This window comes from Syngnathoides biaculeatus, chromosome 5 (assembly GCF_019802595.1).
Source record: "Syngnathoides biaculeatus isolate LvHL_M chromosome 5, ASM1980259v1, whole genome shotgun sequence".
Taxonomy (NCBI): Eukaryota; Metazoa; Chordata; class Actinopteri; order Syngnathiformes; family Syngnathidae; genus Syngnathoides; species Syngnathoides biaculeatus.
In genome coordinates, this window is record NC_084644.1 from 3,530,140 (window position 1) to 3,552,877 (window position 22,738).

The 22,738-nt window shown below is 46.5% G+C and overlaps 1 protein-coding gene across 2 annotated transcripts; it reads left to right on the forward strand.

The window, feature by feature from the left end:
- The first annotated feature begins 401 nt into the window (after window positions 1–401).
- limd1a (LIM domains containing 1a) lies at window positions 402–22,561 on the forward strand. Of its 2 annotated transcripts, none has more exons than XM_061820883.1 (8): window positions 402–2,026; window positions 8,427–8,528; window positions 16,201–16,268; window positions 16,950–17,012; window positions 17,313–17,443; window positions 18,236–18,287; window positions 19,483–19,554; window positions 19,840–22,561. In XM_061820883.1, exons 1-8 carry the CDS (start codon window positions 964–966, stop codon window positions 19,975–19,977), a joined length of 1,689 nt encoding a protein of 562 aa, XP_061676867.1. In that variant the 5' UTR covers window positions 402–963; the 3' UTR covers window positions 19,978–22,561. The 2 variants fall into 2 exon arrangements, with proteins under 2 accessions (XP_061676867.1, XP_061676868.1); XM_061820884.1 differs by having other exon boundaries at window positions 404–2,026; window positions 19,486–19,554.
- The last annotated feature ends 177 nt before the right edge of the window (window positions 22,562–22,738 follow it).

Here is a 22,738-nt window from a genome sequence, read left to right on the forward strand (position 1 = left end):
TAATTGCATTACCCAAACTTAATTGTATCCAAATAACTTGAAAATAAAAATTCACTTCAAAATGCAAAATTTCCATTTCAAATCTGAAATTCCATAGTTCCAAATGTGAAGTTCCATAGTTCCAGAAAAGTATGCGGGAATGATGTAAAATACAAAATTTATTTGAAATCCTACCCGAGGACCCCTGGACCACCTGAGGAGTCCACTTTTTGCGGACCGGTTATTCTGCAGATTAATCTGACCGCTTACCAAGAATCAAGCTGTTGTTTTTTTTTTGGTTGGTTTTTTTTAATATCATGAACACATAAACTCCAAAGTGTTAAAACGTCGCGTCGTCGTTGTTGATGCCGAATTCTCGGCGTCTGGGTTCTATTCGCCGTGACCGCGCGACTGTTGCAGTGGTTGCGGTCCCGCTTTTGAAAAGCAGCACTGCGCCTTTAAAAAAAACAATCTGCTCCTTGTTTGCGGTCCCGAACGTCCGCCGCCGTCTGAGCTCACCGAAGCGGACGACGACGACGACGACCAGGACCAGGACCAGATTGAGCCGGACCGGACCGGCTATTCCAACCAAATAAACCACTCGGCGACAACTTGACGACAGTTTCAAAGTACTTTTGGGGACTTTTCGTTGACAGCGTTCGCGCAGGCGGTGGAAGTTTTTGAATGAATTGCCCGCGCCTCGGGACTGACTTGTGTGCGGGAGGAGGGCGAAGGAGGAGGACTGGGGGGGGAGCCCGAGTCCCGAGTCCCGAGTCCCGGCGGCTATCGACGAGTTGCAAAGGAAACAGACGGCGGCTTGTTCGCGACGGAGCTGACGGCGCCGAAACAAACTCAATCCTGCGTGAAACGGACAAAAGTTTGCGTCTCCTTGGCAGGACCGCTAGCCGAAGGACTTTAAGCTAATACTTCACTCTGGAGGTCTAAAACTTTTTTCTCTTTGATCGACCCTTTGCCACCTTCAAAATGGATAAATACGAGGATTTAGGACTAGAGGCCAGTAAGTTTATCGAGGACTTGAACATGTACGAAGCGTCCAGAGATGGTTTATTCCGTACGAGGAGGGATGCGGGCAATAATCCCGATTTTGAGGAGACGAGAAGAGTTTTTGCTTCTAAAATGACGAAAATACACATGCAGAAACACCAAGAAGAAATGGCCAAGAACAACCAGGCCCTGAGGATGAATGGCAGCACGTATTTCACCAAGGACAGGCCGCCCATCAGCAGTTCCAGGCAGCCGGGTGAAGCCGCGGCGAAGCCCCCAATGTTGTCTGGTCCTTTGCCTTCTGGGGTTCACCCTTCGCAGTGCGATAATCTGAAGAACCACGCAGCCGTTCAGCCCGAGGCGCCGGTAAGCAGGGCGTACGGTTCCGGGAACCATTACGACAATAAGGAGCGCTCGGACCTGCATCCGTACCAGAACATCCCTCCCGCTGCCCCCGGCCCAGGAAACAGTTTTCACAGTGCACCCTCGCACGCTCGTCATTCGGCTCCGTGGGGCTCATCCAGAGAGCGCCACAGTCCCCAATCTTTGTCCGAGAGCGGCGTTGCCTCGCCGACCGCGATCGGTCCTCCAGCTCTGCAGAGGAGTCCGCCTTCCTCACCTTTTCCCAAAGAAAAACCGGGCCTCATTCCTACGCTGCCTCTCACGGGAGGAGCCGACTTCCACGTTTCGTCCTCGCCGTCTCCAGCTCACTATGCGCCGCCTTCCCCCACTTTGAGACCGTCTTCCTGTCCCAACGGCCCCGTGGTGCCTCCCTCTCAAGTGCCTTCTGAAGCACCTCAATCCAAAGTCCAGGTCACTTCTGCCACCATAAACCCCGGCAATGTCTCCAAAATCTTCAGCCAGAGTCAAGATCAGAGTCAAATACCGAGCTTCGGGAAGGCCGTTGGCGCTGACGCGTCTTCCTTTAAGCCGGTCCAGCAGCCGGCGGAACCGGGCCAGTCAGCCGCCGAAGTGAAATTGGAGGCCCTCACCAATCGTCTGGAAAAGGAGATGAACGCGCAACCGAAGGCTGACTACTTTGGTGAGATATCGTGACGAATCTCGATTCCACAAGTCTGTAATTTTCCCGAGATGAAATTGCCCACCCAGAAGTGCTGAAGATGAACTCGCTTGTTATTGATTTCGCGTTGACTCACGCGACGAGCATGCTTGTCATTAATCGGGTCACTTCAGGCATTTCTCCTTTCATAACTTTCGCTTTTAACGACTGAAAAGCCTTCAACCCGTCGAGCAGACATCCGAGCAAACACCTTTTTTTGATTGCGCTCTATGAAACGCAGACGCTATCCCTTTTTTTTTTTTTTTTTGAATTGATTTTTATGAAAGATCTTCCTTTTAAATGATTTATTAGCCGCGCTCGCTCGGCAAGAAGAGGAGCGTCGTTCCGAGTGCTGAAAGTTTTCGAGGTCACATCGTTAACTGATGTCCCGCATGCGAAATGCTCCATCTGGTATCGACTTTGTACTCACTGTATGATGTTGCAGCGAAAAAGAAATCTCATTATTTATGTATCGGGTTTTTCAAAGTACTTTTGCACCGCAGGATATTGTTTGGATTGGCGTTCTCAGTCGATTTCACAACACTGCTCAAAGCTTATTAGTTGAGGAGTTTCAGTTCTTTTTGGGTAGAACTGCTAGATCACCAGTTCATTCCTGGTCTTAATCTATATGTCAAGATATCCGATGTCAGGTCATCTAACGTTTGTGATCATGCGGCCTTCGAAGTTCGCTTGCGAAAGACGAACCGGATCAGGGTTTAAAGTAGCAATGTCAGTCCAGTTTGTTTTCCGCCGAGAGTCCCACAGTTGTGTGCGACTTCCTCTTGGTTCGTATTAAGGCCGACCAAATTCATTGTTGTTGATATTAACTTGGGTGACAAATGTGCTGACAAGTCGCTTGGCAGCGTTGTCCATCATTCAGCAAGTCGGTGAGATAGGAAGGTCTGCGGATGTGATTTCTGGGAAGAAAAGTTTTTTTTTTTTTTTTGGGGGGGGGGCTCATGTAGTCTCCAGCTGTTTCTGGGTAAGGCCGTTTTGATTTCGGATATATTATTTAGCGGCGGGTATAAGATATGTTGAAAGCTGTTCGGGAACCCAGTGTCCTCCGCTGTTCCATTCTCAGCCAGCCTCTCGCTTCCTCGCTGGTAGGAATTTCCTGATGGAACGTCTCGGTTGTAACTCTTGAGTCCTTCCATGTGACAGCGACGTCCTGCCGCACGTCGCTGTCACAACACGGCTCACGAGTAGCTGAGCCATGTGAATATGGCAAATGTGTAGGCGAGAGATGCGGTTTACAGCTCTCCAGGGGAAACGATTTATAAAGTAGCCTATGTATTTTTTTCCTCTCTCTTTTTGTTCCCACATTCGCTCAGAGTCCTGCGCTTCCCACTCGGACACGGCTCATCTTCTGAGTCATGCTCTCGCGCGACGTCAGCAATGTGTAGGCCGATCATAAAGCAGGCATATTTCCACAAATCCACGGAAAGAGACCCCGAGGACGACCCAGGACCCGCTGGAGAGACCATGTCTCTCGGCTGGCTTGGGAACGCCTCGGGATCCCACCGGTAGAGCTGGAAGAAGTAGCTGGGAAAGGGAAGTCTGGGTATTCCTACTGAAGCTACTTCCCCCGCGACCCAACCTGAAAAAGCGGTAGATAATGGACGGATGGACCTTATTTAACTTAACCTATGGGCACGAGCTGTGGGTCGTGACCGAACGAACAAGATACAAGAGGCCGAAATAAGTTCCCCCCGCAGGGTGTCCGGGCTGTCCCTTAGAGAACGGGTGAGAAGCTCGGTCATCCGGGAAGGGCTCAGTGTTGAGCCGCTGCTCCTCCGCATTGAGAGGAGCCAGATGAGGTGGCCGGGGCATCTGATCCGGATGCCTCCCTGGTGAGGTGGCGAGGACGACCCAGGACGTGCTATGTCACTCGGCTGGCTTGGGAACGCCTCGGGATCCCTCCTGAAGAGCTGGAAGAAGTGGCTGGGGAAAGGGAAGTCTGGGTATCCCTGCTGAAGCTTCTTCGCCTGCGACCCGACCCGGAAAAGCGGTAGATAATGGATGGATGGATGGATTTCCACAAATTTAGCAAAATGACCCATTCATTTTTTTTTTTTTTTTTTTCCCACTGGATGCATAAATCAGTGTGGCAAATTGGATGTACTGTATCTAGTCTTCAACAGACTAGAGGATGGCATTTCCTGACATCCAGTAAATCTGAAAAACTCTAAAATAGTCCTGCCGGTGATTCGTACACTGACACAATTGGGAGAGGAATGTCTGGAGAATAAAGCATTTTAGTCGCGAGTGTCCCAGATATTAAAGAGAAGTCCATTTAAGAGGCGCCGGCGGTGCGGCTGAATGGGCTAAGAGACGAATTTGGACACATCGATCGGCGCTTCTTTGTCCTTGGCTGCTTGTGCCCGGGAGACTCGAGACCGATCGGTTGAAGAGCGCAATCAGTGGCGGGTCGTCCCGTTGTTGCATCTCTCAGCTTTCCCAACAAATGAAGACACTGATTTAGTCGAGTGTTTTGCTGCGTGTGTGTGTGTGTGTTAAGATGGAGGGTTGATTTATCCCATCCTGCTGTTGCGTGGAACACTTCCCAGGGATTCTTGGCTTCTTTTCTGGCGAGCTCTTTGGAGGGGCTCTGAACGAGACCTCCTCCCAGACACGTCGCTGTGTCTCGGGAATAGATTCCAGCCTGGCAAATGTTTGCTATTTCGTTGCTGTGTTTGTTACTTAGCAGGATTATGCAAATACTACGTAACGGCTTCCCACAAAATGTTGGGAGGGCTCAAGCAAGACCTTTATTTCAGTTCATGGAAAGTCCTTTTCATCAGACTGTCTTGACGAGTGTAGTTAAACCCTTCTTGTCACTTTCCTTCGGTGTTCAAGATTGCACTTGATGACACAGTATTTTTCTTTTTTTCTTCACGATTTTGAAGCCTATTTTGATATACTTTTTTAATACTTGAAAATATATATTTTTTTACATGGCATAAAAAAAAACCTCTAAATTGTCAACATTTTACTCTGTGTATTTCTACTTCTTACTTATTCGATATGGATGCATTTTAATCAATAATGAATCGTATTATATTACAGCCTGAAGAATCAATATCAAATCACAAGGTTCTTAAGAGTGCCCAGCCCTCGTTGAGAGGCTGAAAGTCCCAGGAGTTGCATAATTTTAAGTTAAACATCCGTCCATCCATCCATCCATCCATCCATTTTCTAGTGCTTTTCCGGGACAGGTCGCGGGGGAAGTCGCTTCAACAGGGATACCCAAACTTCCTTTTCCCCAGCCACATTTTCCAACTCTTCCAGAGGCATCCCGAGGCGTTCCGAGTCCAGCTGAGCGACATCGTCTCTCTAGCGTGTCCTGGGTTGTCCTCGGGGTCTCTTTCCGGTGGGACATGCCCGGAACACCTCACCAGGGAGGTGTCTGGGAGGCATCCAGATCAGATGCCCCAGCCACCTCATCTGGCTCCTCTCAATGCGGAGGAGCAGCGGCGCGACGCTGAGCCCCTCCCGGATGACCCAACTCTTCAGCCGTTCTCTAAGGGAGAGACCAGACACCGTGTGGGGGAAACTCATTTCGGCTGCTCGTATCCCGCATCTTGTTCTTTCGATCACGACCAACAGCTCGTGCCCATAGGTTAACTTAAACAAGGTCTTTTTAATACATTTGTTGATTTAATGAAAATAGTTTTCCAATGGATTTGATAATTGATGAATTGTCAAATTATTGATTTTAGTTTTTGCAGTTAAACACTGTAGTTGGGAAATGATGTAGATGGTTGGCGGCAGACACCACATAAATGGTGTACACTGGCCGACTGTGTCCACCCGCTTGCTGTAACAAATTTACAGAGGACTGAAATATTTGAGCAGGTCCCATATTTACCTGAAGTATAAGCAAATAAGAAATAATAAATAGTTGCTGCCGTGCGTGCAGACAGTTGGGATGGCTTTACTTTTACCTTTGGCATATTTGTCTTGCGCCATTCCAGAGCTTTGACAGCTGTGAAAGGTAAGAGGAGTGGGGGAGGTGGTCTTGGCATCACGTCTTGCTTCCCCTCCCCGTTGAAAACCAGCAGCCAGTCCCATGAATCGTCTCACTTTTGGAATATGGGACATTACCCAAAAGTACATATGCGGCGGCCCGACCTGGGAGGCGGTTCCTACCGTAAAAGCAGAGACTGTACTCTCATTGCGAGGTTGCTACTTGTGGAGATGTTAAAATCACAACTATGTCTAAGTTTCAAGGAGATACGACCTTGAATAATTGTCCAAAGGTGAATGGGATGTACTGTACCGTCATCACCGAGTCCTCTCACTGTTTAATCCCTACCTGGTTCGATTCATACACTGACCGTCCCCGGTGGACATTTTAAGGGGGAGACGTTTTCTCCAGCTCGTGACTTTGTTGTCAGGAAACTGTACAATGCTGTCACGTAAACAAAATGGCTTACATAAGAGCAACATTCCTCCGCACGCCAATAATATCCCTCTGTTATCGCTCGATCGACCCCCCCCCCGAGGCGTCGGGCTCCCTGATGACGTGTCCTATCAGTCCTGGGCGGCACTTGCAAACACTTTATACGTATTCCGAATGTAAATGATGTCACGGTCCGTTTGGAGCTACAGTTGAAAACGCGTTTTTCAATACAAGAGTCGAGGCTGACGTGTCCTGTGTGTTGGACGCGGTGGAAACAGACGTTTCTTTGTGCGTGTCGGAAGAGGACCGGGCCGGGCTTGGCCGCACACGGGCTGCCGAGTCACCAGGGAGTTTTGCTATAAAAACACCCGCTCACAAATAACCTCATGCCCTCCTCCCGGTGCCAGAGACGCATTTAGCGCTGGCTTTTGTAGCCATTGTTTCAGTCACTTGTCACAGCGATTGTCCACTAATAGCGTTTACGATCCATTTAGCAGTTCGCCAGAAGACGTAAACGGTCGCATGTGACGTCTGCTGACATTTGCATCAACCAGCGTGTCAGATGTCTTTATCACAGCCGGCTTAAAGTGCCAATGTCATGAAATGCATGATTTTGAGTCTGTTGTTAATTCAAAAAAAGGCAGCCGGAATGGACCCATCTGTTTTTTCACCACACAACATAATTTTGTCACTCCCGCCATGAAAAATTCTCGAGGGATTTGTTTTCGAGAAGAAGCAGGAAGTGACGTTTGTAGCAAGACGCCCACTCAAGCGGTCTTGTATGTTTCTACTAGTTGTACCTGCGGGAAGGTAGCTCTTTGTTCCTTTGTAGTAGCCAAAACGCCGGCTCGTTGTATTGCTGGACATTGTTCCAACACTCGGGAGGATTCATTCGTTCGTCATACTTTTCAAAAAGACCCGGTTTGTCGTGAAAAATGGATTGCACGGGTGCAAAGGACGAGAGCTTCGTGGGTTCCAAATGACAGGGAGGTGTGTATAGAGCTACTACAAAAAAATAATAGTTGGGGAGGAGGGGGGGGCGTAATCCTCTCAGAATGTACCAAAAAGATCCGCGCATGTAAATCAGGGGTGCTAAATGTGTCGATGTACCCGTCGGCGCCGAGCTGGCTCATACATACTGTCTGGGAGTCTGTTGTTAGTTAGAAGTGATCCGCATATCATCTAAATATGGCCCGAAACGATAAGGTATAATTGCCCCGGTCACTTCACTCGATTGTGAGGTGTCCTCTTCTTTGAAAAGAGCTTCCGTGTTTCATCGTAGGTGGCACAGCGCGTTTACAACGGCGAATGTCGCGGTGTGATGTCATGAGCAGACGATGCAGGCAATATGGCGACCGCTTGGATGTCGAATGAGACTTCCGCAACTTTGCTCATGGATGACGCGCTCTCCGCTCATATTAAGTGAATAATGTTATATGTATTTTTCATTACAATATCTATTTTAGACTCTTTATAAGCATGACACTTGACCTTTAAGTAGAGTAAGGCAGAAGAAATGTTTTCATTTTTTTTTTTTAATCAACTGAATGGGGTTCAGTTTTCTATGTCATCAAAATGTATCACGAAAGTCAAAAGATGTTCTCCTCTTTTTAATAATCTTTCATTTTCTTTGCAGCCTCCTTTCCGCCCTTTGATTTTTATCAGCGTTCCATTTACAGACCCGTCGGCCTCCGAGCCAAATCAAATAAGCAAAGCGGGGATGTATTACTTTCTCGCAATGGCGGAGCACGCTAACTAGCTTCCTGTCTTAAATTGAACGCTTCCGCCCCCGCAGTCTTTTGACTCTTTTAATCCGGATCGGATTCTTCACACTTGTTTTGATTTGCCTGTAACCTGCTAATTAAAAAGAGTGTCGCATTAGCGACAGCAAACTTTTACTGCGCGTTCAAAGGTCCTTATTTGACCTACTGCGCCAATCAATTTTCCTGCGCCTTTCTGGCTTCTTTTGTCATTTCTCAGGAGTCTGCGTCAAGTGCAACAAGGCCGTGTACGGAGCCAACCAGGCGTGCCAGGCGATGGGCAGCCTCTACCATGACAACTGCTTCACGTGCAGTTCCTGCAGTAAGTACACCGATCGACTTCCTTCACCTTGACCGCCAAACAAAACGCCGTCACCTTTTCTCTCCGGTCGATTCACGCACAAAGCTAACGATGACTACGCCGAATTGACTCCTGGGGGCCCTTTTGAGAGAAAACAAGGCCCGCCTTTGTGAACTTTCGCCACTCTGAGGGAAAAGACAATTACCATCATTTCGGGCATATAAGATGCGACTTTTTTCGCACGCTTTCAACCCTGCGGTTTATGCGGTGAGGCGGCTAATTTGAGGATTTTTTTGTAACAGCCGCAAGGGGGCAATCAAACAGAGACGGGTGGAATATATGTGCCATGGAAGTGACTTTTACCGGTCCGGCTCTGTTAGCACTGCACTTCGTCGCGTTACTGACGGGTCTCAATGATTTTTACCAGTATGGTTTTTTTGTTGTTTTTTTTTTAACCGGACCTGTTAGCGCGACGCTAATATTACCGTTAGTGCGGCGGCGCTAGCGTTAGCGTTAGCACAGCCGCACTAGCATTAAACTCTGTGTACCATCTTTCTCTGTAAATATCTCATGTTTCAATGTGCGTTAGCGCTAGCATTAACACGGTGTTAGCGTTAGTGCCAGCGTTAAACTCTGTGTTCAGTCTTTCTTTGTAAATAGCTCATGATTGAATGTGGGTGTCAATGTGGGCACTTGCGGCTTTTACACAGCTGCAGCGTATGCATGTACCAATTGGTATTTCCTTTACAAACGTACTGGGTGAGGCTCATAACCAGGTCCGCTCCGTAGGCCGGGAATTACGGTATTTGGTGAAAAATAAAAGAATATTGAAAGAATGCTAATGCAATTACTATTTTTTTAAATATTTTATCATTTTTATTGTTTTTATCCCATTTTAAATGTTTTATCTCTTTGTTTTCAAATGCCTTTAACCATGTAAAGCGCATTGAGTTACCTCGTGTATGAAATCTGCTGTACAAATAAATTTGCTGTGCTTAAATTTGCTTTGCTTTTGGATTAGTCAAACCTTTTTAAGTCGTTTTTAGGGTTAGGGTTATGATTACATTTGTATTGTTACTCACTGTGTAAAATACCTTTTGCTTTTTTTTTTTTTAAATCATTCTGCTTTTACATAAGTTCTGTTTTAATCATAGCGATCAAAAATATGTTTTAGAATAATTATCAATGCATTTATGAATTGAATACAGCAGGAAAACCTTTTTTTTTTTTTTTTTTTTGGATTGCTTGAAAAATGTTGCTTTTGACCTTGGAAAATGCGCCTGAAAACATTTTGGCATGTTTTATTTGTTGTCCAACTTTGAGATTCTACATGATTCTTTTACATGAAAGGCCCAACAAATGTCCCAGAATCTCTGGAAGTTAAATAGAAATGAATCAGTCACAGAAAAAAAAATTGGACCCAGGATGTCCACGTTTCGAAAACGCCTTCGGCGGTGAGTCAATGATGCCTCAAACGCATCATGGGAAGCCGCAGCAACTTTGTGCTCGTATCGTTTTTATCTTGTGAGTCACACACACCGAGTGGCACCGCGCTTTGGCAGCAGTACTTCTGTGGGGACAGATTTTGCCATAGCGTACCCCCTTTTTTTTTTTTTTTTGTTCTCGCCAGAACCTCAATGTACCGCTGGCTACTCATTTCTTGAAATATCGGCTTGTGAACTGCGATTTGGGTTCGGGTAATTTTACTGCAAGGCATTTTCTACTCGGATCCAAACAAGGTCTCATTTACGTGGACTTTCTTAAACAAAGGCCTTAGCATGAAAAATCTGCACAATGAAATCTATATGCATATTTGTCCAGTAGCTGGCGTCGTAACATGAGAACAATCAAGTAAAAAGATGTTTTCGTTTTGTGATGTTTTGAAAAAAACTTTACAACCACCCGTATTCCTACGGTGCTGCAGAAAGACAAGGAGGCGCCTTGATTTGCATAATATGCTTGTCCTCCGTCTCTTTTTCGAGGAATTGATTTCAATTACGGCAGGGAGTGAGTCATGTATCTTGGCAGTTACTGCACTTTGCTATGAAGCTCATTACACGCAAGCGCCCTGCGTGCCGTCGTTCATGAATGAATGTGATGTAGTTTTCCGTGCGCGCTGCTCAGGTTTCAGGAAAAAGTGTTTAGCTTTGTTTGCGTTTGAAAATGGTGACCGTGGTGTTTTGAAATGCGTCCGTTTTGAGACTACTTGGACAAAGTTTGTTGTGTGAGCAAGCAAAACAAGTTTTTATTTGCAACGTTTTCATGCAGATGTCCTCTAACTTTACACCCAGTCGTCGCTTAGCTTAAGATGGTGAACATAAATTTGGAAAAACTGTAGGTGACTTTGTGCTGATGAATGTTGAAGTACAATTTTTTTTTATTGCAGGATGACTGACCATCAACCATAAAATGTTCATATTCAAAAACAATGTTAATTATTGGTGGTACAAATAAAGTTGTAAGTACCGTAATTCCCGGCCTACAGAGCGCACCTGGTTATAAGCCTCACCGAGTACGTTTGTAAAGGAAATACCATTTGGTACATGCATACGGCGCAGCTGTGTAAAAGCCGCAAGTGCCCACATTGACACCCACATTCAAACCTGAGGTATTTCCAAAGACAGACTGGACACAGAGTTTAATGCTGACACTAACGCTAGCGCCGTGCTAAAGCTAGTGCTAACGCAAGCGCTAATGCCACGCTAGCACTAATTAATTGGACAATCTAAATTGCCCCTAGGTGTGATCGTGAGTGCGGCTGTTCGTCTCCATGTGCCCTGCGATTGGCTGGTAACCAGTTCAGGGTGTACCCCGCCTCCTGCCCGTTGACAGCCGGGAAAGGCTCCAGCACTCCTCGCGACCCTTGTGAGGATAAGCGGCAAAGAAAATAGATGGATAAATGTTTTGAGAATCAGGGCTTTGAAAATGGATGGATGGACATACATATGCCGCAGCTGTGTAAAACCTGCATTGGAACATGAGATATTTACAAAGAAAGACCGTACACAGAGAGAGTTTAATGCTAGCACCGCGCTAAAGCTAGCACTAACGCTAACATGGCCTGTTAAAATAAAACTTACCAGTAAATATCACTGAGACATGCCAGTAACACAGCAGCAACATGCTAGCGGAGCGCTAACAGGCCCTGTAAAAGTCACTTCCTCGGCATATAAATTCCACCGGTCTCATTCTTACCTTTTCTGCTCGAGTGACCCCTTGCAGCCATTATAAAAAAAAATGCACAAATTAGCCGCATCACCGCATAAACCGCAGGGTTGAAAGCATGTGAAAAAAGTCACAGCTTGTAGGCCGGAAATTTCGGTAATAGTCACTGTCTGTGTCCTCGAAGCGCTTTTTTTTTTTTTTTTTTTCTCACGGAAACTGGAATCGTATAAATCGTTGAAAGTATCCTTGAGTTGTAAGTAGGGCGTCTTCGATGTCATCTCATGTTACCGGCGCGTACTGGAGGATGTCGTTTTCCAAGGAGTAACCTTACCTGGTTATTGTGCAATCAAGTTTGGTTCCAGTTTAAAACTGGCGATTGACCATCTCATGTTCTTATTTGCGTTAGGGATTGGAATTAAAAAAAAAAAAATAGTACGCTTGGTGTTGAGTGAGGGTCATGGCTAAAATGGGGTTGACGGGAGTTTGTACGGCACATACCGTTCATAGCTCGCTCAATGTGAAAGCGCAAGGGCTTCGCCCGCTGCGAGGTGCCCCCAGGAAAAGCATCTGGGCCGGGCGGGGGAGGGAGGAATGCGGGCACGGGGGGGCCTCGGGAGGCCGGGCTCCAGGAGCACACAGCTTGCTGTTATTTCAGCTGGACAAACAAGAGGACAGTGTGGAGAGCGAGCGTTGAGTTGGACCGCGCCACCTACCACATAAACAGGAGTATGCATACGCGTGCACGGCTACAGTATGTGTACTTACCAACACCAGAACACATGCAGTGTGGCAGAGTACTGCAAATAATGCGCTGCATTGGTTTTCAGCTGCCGTCATCCTGGGACTTGCGTTTTGTTTTGGTTTTTTTTCCTATTGTCACTGACCCGCTTTTATTGAAGTTAAGAACTGATAGTAAAAGTGCCCTTCAGAGCACATTATTAGAAAACAAGATGAGCATAAGTGCATGTATGAAAATGTTTGTCCAGTATTGGCCCTGATCTCTTCTATTTATGAAATTGTCCCATCAATCGGTTTTCTTCTTTTTAGGAATTTTAATGAAAGCTGCAGACCAAAGCGACTCTAAGAGTGTAAATTATTATGTTATAAACCTTTCACCACATGTCCACGATCCACTCAAAACGGCCCCGCAACCCACTTTCTCGGTTCCGACCCACCCCTTGAGAATCTCCGCTGTGCTGTATTTTGTTAGACGTGTTCCGTTTTATACCTGCCTCAAGAAAACTTTCACGCTCGCTGGCTTGAAACAAGTCCCGCTGATGAGCGTGAGCACGGCGGTTCCGTCAAGGTGACCGACAAGCAGGAAAACAGAACTGTATTCATCCAAGGGTGTACTCGGATCCTTGTACCGGTATTTGTTTTACAATATCATGTACCGTAATTCCCGGCCTACGGAGCGCAACTGGTTATAACCTTCACCCAGTACATTGGTAAAGGAAATACCATTTGGTACATGCATAGGCCGCAGCCGTGTAAAAACTGCAAGTGTCCACATTGAAACACGAGATATTTCCAAAAAAGACAATATACAGAGAGGTTAATGCTAGCGCCGCCGATGCTAACGGTAGCGCCGCCGTGCTAACACTAGCGCCGCGCTAACAGGGCCAGTTGGGGAATAAAAAAAAAACATACTGGTAAAAATCACAGAGACACAGAAGTAACACGCCAGCGCAGCGCTAACAGGGCCGGAGCGGTAAAAGTCACTTCCTCGGCACATATATTCCACCGGTCTCGCGCTGACCTTTTCCGCTCGAGTGCCCCCTTGCGGCCGTTAGAGAAAATGCACAAATTAGCCACATCACTGCACAAACCGCAGGGTTGAAAGCGTGTGGAAAAAAGTCGCGGCTTATAGTCCGGAAATTACAGTATACATTATATGTGGTGGCCACCGTGCCGCCACCACATAAAATGTATACTGTTCTGAGTACCCGGGTTCGATCCCGGACCCGCCTGTGCGGAGTTTGCATGTTCTCCCCGTGCCTGCGTGGCTTTTCTCCGGGCACTCCGGTTTCCTCCCACATCCCAAAAACAGGCGCCATTAATTGGACACTCTAAAGTTCAGGGTCGGCGGATAATGAATGACACGGTGAACGGCGCATGAAAAAATATTTTTACAAAAGTAGTTCATCAAGGAACAGGGCAGCAATTAAAAACGAAAAGCTTTTCTTGGTTTTGAGTTTATTTTTTGGTGCTTGAAGACATTTTGGAAAATGGACCTTTTTAACATTGATTTGCAGACCCCCTGCTTTAGTGGGGGGGGGGGGGGAATGATTCACGAAGTTGCTTTTATTTCTCAATAGGATTACATAAGGGAATTCATAAAAGGCCTTAATGAGAATTTGTCCTCGTATTTTGTTCCGCGGGTCGTCTCATTTGCATTTTCATGAACACGCGGTTCGGAGCAGGTAGCCCGGCCTTCTGACTTTAATAAAGCCGTCGCAGCGCATTCCTCGCTCGGACGGAACAGGCCGGAATCCGAAGGAGAGGAAAGACCCTTAAGCTGTGGATGCAAAACATTTGGAACGCTCGATCGGGGGTGACAAAAGAGTCCATTCGTCTCGGTAGGATAAAGAATGAAGATTCAGGAGTCTGAATGGTTCTGAATTGATTTTTTTGAGTTATGTGCTGGTTGCTTTTTTTTTTTTTTTTTTTAAGCCCTGAGTAAACATGCTGATTAAAAATGGCCCCTCTCTCTTGTCGCTCCCCCTCCCACACCTTCCAGCCCTAAAAAATGTAAAGAATGTTCCGTCTTCCTGTGGGACTTGCGCCAGGGTCGCGTGTTTGAGTGTTCGGGAGGGAGACGGAATGAATTACCGCAGTGTACAGCCGGCATGTGGAGAAAATACATTTTTGGGGGTCTGGGCCCGTTGGTGCGGAGGAACGGATCTTTTTTTCCGCTTGCACCTGTCCAGTAATCCGATTCGATGAGAATCTTCGCCACATGTTGGACCCAGATGTGGTTCCTCGCCTGCCTGCAACGAGCTCTGTGCCCCAGATACAGAACATTATCAAAGATGGTGGCCCGCCGTTTGATTTCGCTCCCTGAGGTTCAGCAGGATACGCTGAATGTTGCAAGGGGGTCTGTTACTTCTGAGCGGTGTCATTTTTCCCGATTTTTGGTGCTGTAGTTGTAGAAGTTGAAGAACTTGATCAGAATCATCTTCATTGCCAAGTGTGTTAAAAACACGAGGAATTTGTTTGTGAAATTGTCGTTGGTAATTTGGCAATAATGGTACACTTTTTTTTTTGATAATTGTGCAAAAGGGTGCAGAGTCCTCGAACTATTAGAGCATCCATCCATCCATTTTCTTTGCAGCTTATCCTCACAAGGGTCGCCGGAGTGCTGGAGCCTATCGCAGCTGACATTGGGCAGGAGGCAGGGTACACCCTGAACTGGTTGCCAGCCAATCGCAGGGCACATCGAGCACTCACAATCACGCCTAGGGACAATTTAGAGTGTCCAATTAACGTCGCCTGTTTTTGGGATGTGGTAGGAAACCGGAGTGCCCGGAGAAAACCCACACGGGCATGGCGAGAACATGCAAACTCCACACAGGCGGGACCTCAGAACTGTGAGGCAAGCGCATTCCAGCTGATACACCGTGCCGCCATCATGAATGTCCTACAGATAACATATATATATATATTATATTATTATTGTGGAAAGGGCGCTAAGAAATATATGCAATTTTAAGTGTTAGTACGATGCTTGAGGTGCTGACTTCAGGTACTCTTCAGATGTTGTCATGAGCGGGTCTGGAGCACTGCCAGGAGGGGTGTGGCCAGGTCACCACTCTTGGTGGTCACAGCTGTTGCGCATTCGGCACGATGTTGGAGATTTCGTCACGGGGATTTGCCAGTTCATTGAGTTTGCACCGGGTCACCGGGTGGGGACACTTCTTCTGAAATAAAACCCACCGGACATTATGCCTGTGCCTCGGAGTCCTGCATTTGGGTCCTACCCCGCTCCGATGGCTCGTGACAGATGTCCAAACGGTGCTGAGTGATGAGACTGCTTCCAATGGTGCACAAGTAATGTTTAATATACACAGTAATATTAATTGGCCCGTTGGAAATGTGACAACAAAGTCAAGACGAAAAAATTGGCAATATATTACAGTTGAATTACTTGTTAGCTGTTTAAGAAGTTAATTGCAAGAGGGAAGAAGCTGTTGGAATGTCGGCCGGTTTTGGTTTGCTACGTTCGGTAGCGCCAACCTGACGGAAGGAGCTGGAAGAGCTGGTGACCGAGAAGTGGAGGGTCCAAGAGGATTTAGCTTGCTCATGTCTTAGTTCTGGTTGCGAGCAAGTCCTCGAGGGTGGGTAGTTGGTTACCGACAATTCTTTCGATGTCCAGCACCAAACCAGTACGGATTCCCTGACCGCTGAGTAGAACCGTCTCAACAGCTCGTGTGGCGGTCAACATTTTCGATAAAAACTTTGATGGCAACCGTTGTCGCTGCTTGAACGGGAAAAGCCACATTTTCTAAAAGGATCTCGCTGTTTGCAGGTCGAAGGCTGAGAGGAAAGGCGTTCTACTACGTCGGAGGAAGGGTTTTTTGTGAAGAGGACTTCCTGGTGAGTTCAGCGCGCATTCACAAAACCTCCACCGATCGGCAAGGTGAGAGGTGGCATTGTCGTCACCCCGTCGTTTCTTTTGTCATCATTTACTTTTATTTCTTTATATTGTCAAAGAGACTTTGCAGCACCCGCAGTGCTCACACCGGCACACAAATGCGGACAAGCATTAGCCAGACAAAATGGCGGATGGGGGACGGGCGTTGTAAAGTCGAAACGTCTTAGGTCAAGACCATCTTAACCCCAGGACTCGATTGTTAGCTAATATTGTTAAAAAAAAAAAAAAAAAAAAAAAAAAAACCTCTGGGGTCATTGCTCTGGAACATTTTTTCAAATATGTTCCCGACATGTTTTCTTTAGAAATGTAGGTCATTTCTTACACTGTAAGCAACTGTAAATGTGTCCACTAAATGTGCTTCGGTCCCTCTCGCACTTTTGATGAATATTATTTAACAATATCTGGTATTATTTCAAGACAGCCGAGTCCAAGAATGCACGCCACGCTGACTGTGGAAGTGTTTTCTAATGAACGCTGCTGCCAGAATGAAAGCTATTCCATGCAGGAGTTATGAAATAACCGCACTCACGCAACTTTTACTGTCTTGGAAGCCCTGACGGTCATGTCTTTTCTTTTCTTTTCTTTTCTTTTCTTTTCTTTTCTTTTCTTTTTTGCTGCTCAAGTATTCAGGTTTCCAGCAGTCGGCTGACAAGTGCAATGCGTGCGGTCACCTGATCATGGACATGGTAAAGTGTTTGCGGTATTTCTTTCCGTCGGCGTTTCCCAACCTTTATTGCATTTTAGACGAGAGAAAAAAAATCTCAAGGCAAAAATAGCAGAAAAAGTTTCAATCTTGAAACGATGATGAGGACGATACACTTTGAGTTTACACACAAAATGAATTTTTTCATTGAGTTGCTTCAGTAGAGGTTGGGAATGGCCGCTTTATATGCTGCCCGCATTCGCCGTCATGCCGCTGGACGATCCCGCGAGGAAACGCAAATAATAACACGCGACATCCTGGACTCATTTTGTCCCCTTTCCAGATCCTGCAGGCTCTCGGGAGGTCGTACCACCCGGGCTGCTTCCGCTGCGTTATCTGTAACGAGAGTCTCGACGGCGTGCCCTTCACCGTGGACACTGAAAACAAGATCTACTGTGTTAAAGACTACCACAGGTGGGGGATCGGTCCTTCCCGCTCACGGCGTTGGAAAAAATTGAGGATGAACGTGATATGATAAAGAAAACGGAATGACACGCAAGGCCCAAATGTAATCTCAAGCCCCTGACACAGCACAGCAGAGATCAGGTCACCTTTTCTGTCTCCTTCATTTCCGGAGAAATGCGTCGTCTGTTTCTGTGCTTTGTTGTCAGTCTCGCGTCAGGCCGCTGCGGCGCAATAACCGCGATCGCTCATTTGTGCCACGGGCCGCTCCCGCAGCTCTCCCCATTTATAAATACCATGAAGATGCGGAAATCTGTCGTAAGTCCACACCGCGTTTATTGTTCAGCTGTACGGATCCAACGGGACGCCTGCCAGTAAGCGTATAACGACGGCAGCCCCGCACGTGCGGGTGCTTCCAGGCTGCTCGCGACAGCACTAACGTGTTCTCGCCACTGTCTGAGGGCGAAGTCGAACCCGGGTCAACAGTCTCCGTTCTGCACACTTGGACCTTGTTTTGTTCACGCTGGCCACCGTGCGCTCACATAAAACACGTTTCTATTTTTTTTTTTGTAATAATTAATCTGATAATTCTTGGTGGGTCACATTTGTGGGAGAGCCGGGACGTCTGCAGAACTGGCGTCCGCTCAGTCGGATCAAGATTCGGAATCGGGTCTGAGCGGAGAGGGGAAAAACACCGCGGCTCAACTTTAAAGGCTGGCGGGGGAAGAAAGCTTTGTAGTTGGATTGGCTTCGTTTTAGCGCCGCAAATCCACTGAAGGTGTTTTTCTTGACTCTTTGTTCCAGGGTCCTGGCTCCGAAATGTGCCTCCTGCAAACAGCCCATCCTTCCCTCTGAGGTAAATGTGTCAAATGAAGACATTTTATCGCAAGTTCTTCTTTTGCGGTTGCGTGTTTTGCAACTCGGGACGCTCGTGAAAAATGCACAAACTAGAACGGAGATACTTGGTACAAAAAAAAAAAAACTTATTCAGCACTTAAAGGTCAAGTGTCATGCCTATAAACCACCGCTGTCAAACTCAAGGCCCAGGGGCCAGAACCGGCCCGCCATATGGTTTTATGTGGCCCGCGAAGACAAATCGTGTGTGTCAACTTCCAGGATTTTTGTTAAAATTTCAAATTGCCACGTCATAAATGACAACTTGAGATATTGCAAGCATTTTTGTGTTACCAAACATGAGCAATAGTTGAAAAACCCATGATTTCTGATTCCAAAACTAGTTCATAAATTGCATGCGTCAATATAATGAGGCGATTAAAAATGTTGATTGATCATAACGGCCCTCTGAGGGAAACGGCAACTGCAAAGTGGCCCGTGGCAAAAATGAATGCTGTACACATTCTAAAATATGTATTCTAAAAAATAAATATGAGCGGGGAGTTGCGGAAGTCTCATTCGACATCCAAGCGGCAGCCATATTGCCTGCATCCTCTGTTCATGACGTCACGCCGCGACATTCGCCATTGAAAACACGCTGCGCCACCTGCAATGGAACACGGAAGCTCTTTTCAAAGAAGAGAACATCTCACAATCGAGCGAAGTGACCAGGGCAATATTACCCTGTCGTTTCGAGCCATATTTAGATGATATGCGGATCACTTCTAACTAACAACAGACTCCCAGACAATATGCAATATGTATCTAAGAGGGAGAACTTGCAATATAACAGGGTGTTCAAATACTTATTTTCTTGACCGTAAGTATTGGCTCGTATCCACGTGAGAAGAAATGAAGAGTAAAAGCCAAAGTAACGAAGTGTCCCAAATTGGCGCCGACTTTCCCGGAATGCTCTCGCGTCCACTTTGTGAGGCGTTTATGCGGAGGATGGCTCGTACGTGCGTGACTTTGTTGAATGGTCATTCAATTCGATTGCATTTTTCAGACATAATAAAAAGTGTGGAGCGCCACATTTTTTTGTTCAATAAACACTCGTTTGCGCTGCAAGGTCATAAAGCGAGACAATCAGACCGTCTGAAGTTGAAGTCGGTGTCCTCTGGGCGGACGGGCCTCAGTTTTGTCAATCTCTCCCCCAGCAGGGCTCCGATGAGACCGTCCGGGTCGTGTCCATGGACAAAGATTATCACGTGGAGTGCTATCACTGCGAGGTGGGTAAATGCGGGACACGGCCGCGCTATGGATTATCCGATAACATGAAAACACTTTGTGGCTCACGATTAGACATCCTAATGATCCTGATCTTAATCGCAGCCGTGACCGTGATTATACCGCCGAGCCGAGCCGAGCCGGGCTCGTCGTCACGACTCCCGTCTCCGTACTGGTTTTGCGTTGTTTTGATTCATCTTAAACGGGAAATGTGCAACACGTGTAGAAGAATCAAAAATGCGTCTTGGGGATCTGCGTTACGGCTGTTTGCCATTTGTACCGTTCAGGACTGCAAGATGGAGCTGAATGACGAGGAGGGCCACCGCTGTTACCCTCTGAACGGGCACCTCCTCTGCCACTCCTGCCACTTGAAGCACATTGAGCCAGGCAGCTCCTCGTCCTTGGCCAGCAGCGCCTCCTATTAGCGGCGATGTGGGCGGAGGGCGCCATCTGGTGGACACGAGGCGCAACTGTCAGCGGAGCGTTGGAAAATTGACTTCGCGGCTTACGAAAGCAATCAATGCCCTTAAAATGAAGTAAAACGGTCCTCCGAAGCCTTTTTTCCAATGCTACACGCTTTAGCTTCACTCTGGTGCTTTGGATTTACACATCTACATCTTCAAACATGTAATGCATTGTGTGAAAATTTAAACATGACAAGTGAAGCAGTCAATTCTGATATAACTGCATGCATGCATGCAGGCGGGATGAAAGTCTCGGAGTTGGGGTGTCTACCTCACAGTCTGGAGGTCGTGGGGCAGGCTCTGCTCTCTTTTTGCCCTTGCGTGTTCTCCCCCGGCGGCCTCACGATTATGAAGACCCGGGTTCAATCCTGGCCTTCCCTGTGTGTGGAGTTTGCATGTTTTCCCCGTGCCTGTGTAGGATTCCTCCGGTCACTCCGGTTTCCTCCCGCATCCCAAAAACATGCAGCATTAATTGGACACTCTAAATTGCCCCTAGGTGTGATTGTGCCTGTTTGTCTCCATGTGCCCAGCGATTGGCAGGCAAACAGTTCAGGGCGTGCCCCCGCCTCCTGCCCGTTGACACCTGGGATGGGCTCCAGCGCTCCCCGTGACCCTCGTGAGGATAAGCGGCAAAGAAAATGGATGGATGTTCTCAAGGTAGTCCGCCTTTCACCTACATTTCAGAAATATGCAGGTTCGTTGAAGGCTCTAAATTGTCCAGAGGTGTGAATGACAATGTTTGTCTTTATGTTCCCTGCGACTGGATTGTGGCAAGCCCAAAATGTACCCCCACATCCGCCCCCCCCCCCCCCCCCCCACACTTCTGGTCGAAAGTCTCCTGGAATAGCTGCCAGATAATGAAGACAATCAGTATTGTAATCAGTACACATAGTACCACCTCAGAAAATACTTAGCATCCCAAGTACCGCCATCATGACTAACAGTACCAAGATTATCATTATTATTTTTTTTTTTTGTAAAATCAAAAACGAGAGGTTCACATCCCAAACAGTATTTGTTATTGTAAGCGAATGTAACACTATGCACTAACTAAATGTAGATGTAAATAGAAAAATGAAAACAAAAGCATAAATCATGATTGGATTGATTGAATATTGCACAAAAAGTTCGAATAGTTTGAATTTAAAGCAAGAAGAAAAAATAGTTCCCCAAGGTAAATGCAAATGAATTTGATTTCAAAGTTAAATACAACTGAGCAGAAATTAGGGTGTGACTTCCGTGTGCCGCGACAGCACAGGTGTCCAACTCAAGGCCCGGGGGCCAGATCCAGGCCGCCACATCATTTCATGAACGTTCATGATTCTTGTTAAAATTAAAATCTTGAATTGTCATGTCATTATATATGATAAAGTAGAGCTCTTTTTTTTTTCTTTCTACCAAACATAAACAACATTGTAATTGGAAAACCGGTTAACCTTGATTTCTGATTGCAAAACGAGTTCATAAATTTGATGTGATTCAAGAATTTCATGGTTTCACAAGTCATAACGGCCCTCCCGATGTGGCCCGCGACAAAAATTGAGTTTGACACCCCTGCATTAGAGTGAGTCTGCGTGTCGCGTCACATTTTTATTTATCTCTAGCATAGAAAGTTCTTGGTCCTCCGGCTCCCGACCGCTCTACTGTACAAAAACGCGCACCCTCAGTTCAACAAAGACGTTAATTTTCCTGTACGCGGGAATGTTTTCCTGCGATCGACAGACTAGCCGTCCTGGGTGTACCTCGCCCGGGACCCTCATGATTACGAGTGCTGTACAAAATGGATGGATGGATGGATGGATGGATGGATTCTGGCTTCCCTGTCACGTGTAAGGTCAACCGGAGGCCACTTATTTGCCCATCAGTGTGAATGTTTGTCTTTTTTGGGTCTGTCAAACCGATGATCTGTCCAGTTTGTACACAAACTCGTTTGGACCCGAGTCCCGGTCCCTGATAATCTCAGTTTGCTCACCAGCACGTGTTTGTGTTAGGGCAAAGACGGCGTGGAGAATGTGTAGAACGTTCCACTTATGGGCAAAACACTCAATTCATTGTCTTCCGAGTGCAACATTTCATCAGTAAACGATCACGTGGAAAATTTAGTCTGTCCCTGCGTCTCCGTTTTGCATCACGAAAACAAGAATGCAGATGGTGGCAACAGCTTAGTAGAATAGAATAGAATTTTGTCACTTGCACTCTGTCAAGCACTTAGAAATGCATTATTATTATTTTTGCTCGACCCCTATGAAGGTTGAAGACTCACGGAATGTCCAAGAAATTGTTGATTTTCAAGGTTGTGTGTGGATCGTTTTATGATTTTACTTTGGTGTCCTGTTATTCGTATATTGCACAAAAAACCTCGTCAATATTGATTGGTTTGCGGTGTAAGATAATTTTGTGCTTGCCCGGTTTGCCATAACTTAAAAGTTTTTTTTTTTTTTTGCTCACCCTTTCCCGACCTTATTTGGTAGTCGAAGATCATCAGAAACATTGAAGTGTGTGCAACTGTTGAGTGATTCTATTTAAATAAATTCTGCGCTGTAGGCCAAACTGAAATGGATGCATCTGTTATTGTACCGTTTCACACGCAAACGTATTTTCATTTTTTTTTTCATGCAAAACAACAAAAGTTGTCCAGTAGATGAGCCATATATTACATTTTTTTTGTTCTGAGATGGATGCCAAAAAGCAGGACTCGAACTTGCACTGCCAGTACATTGTC

Excerpts from the sequence above, each read along its gene's own strand:
- limd1a (XM_061820883.1), top strand. The coding sequence starts at position 964 with ATGGATAAATACGAGGATTTAGGACTAGAGGCCAGTAAGTTTATCGAG. Across the intron at positions 17,013-17,312 it reads GTCACCTGATCATGGACATG|ATCCTGCAGGCTCTCGGGAG; the intron begins GTAAAGTGTTTG and ends TCCCCTTTCCAG. Across the intron at positions 17,444-18,235 it reads TGTGTTAAAGACTACCACAG|GGTCCTGGCTCCGAAATGTG; the intron begins GTGGGGGATCGG and ends TCTTTGTTCCAG.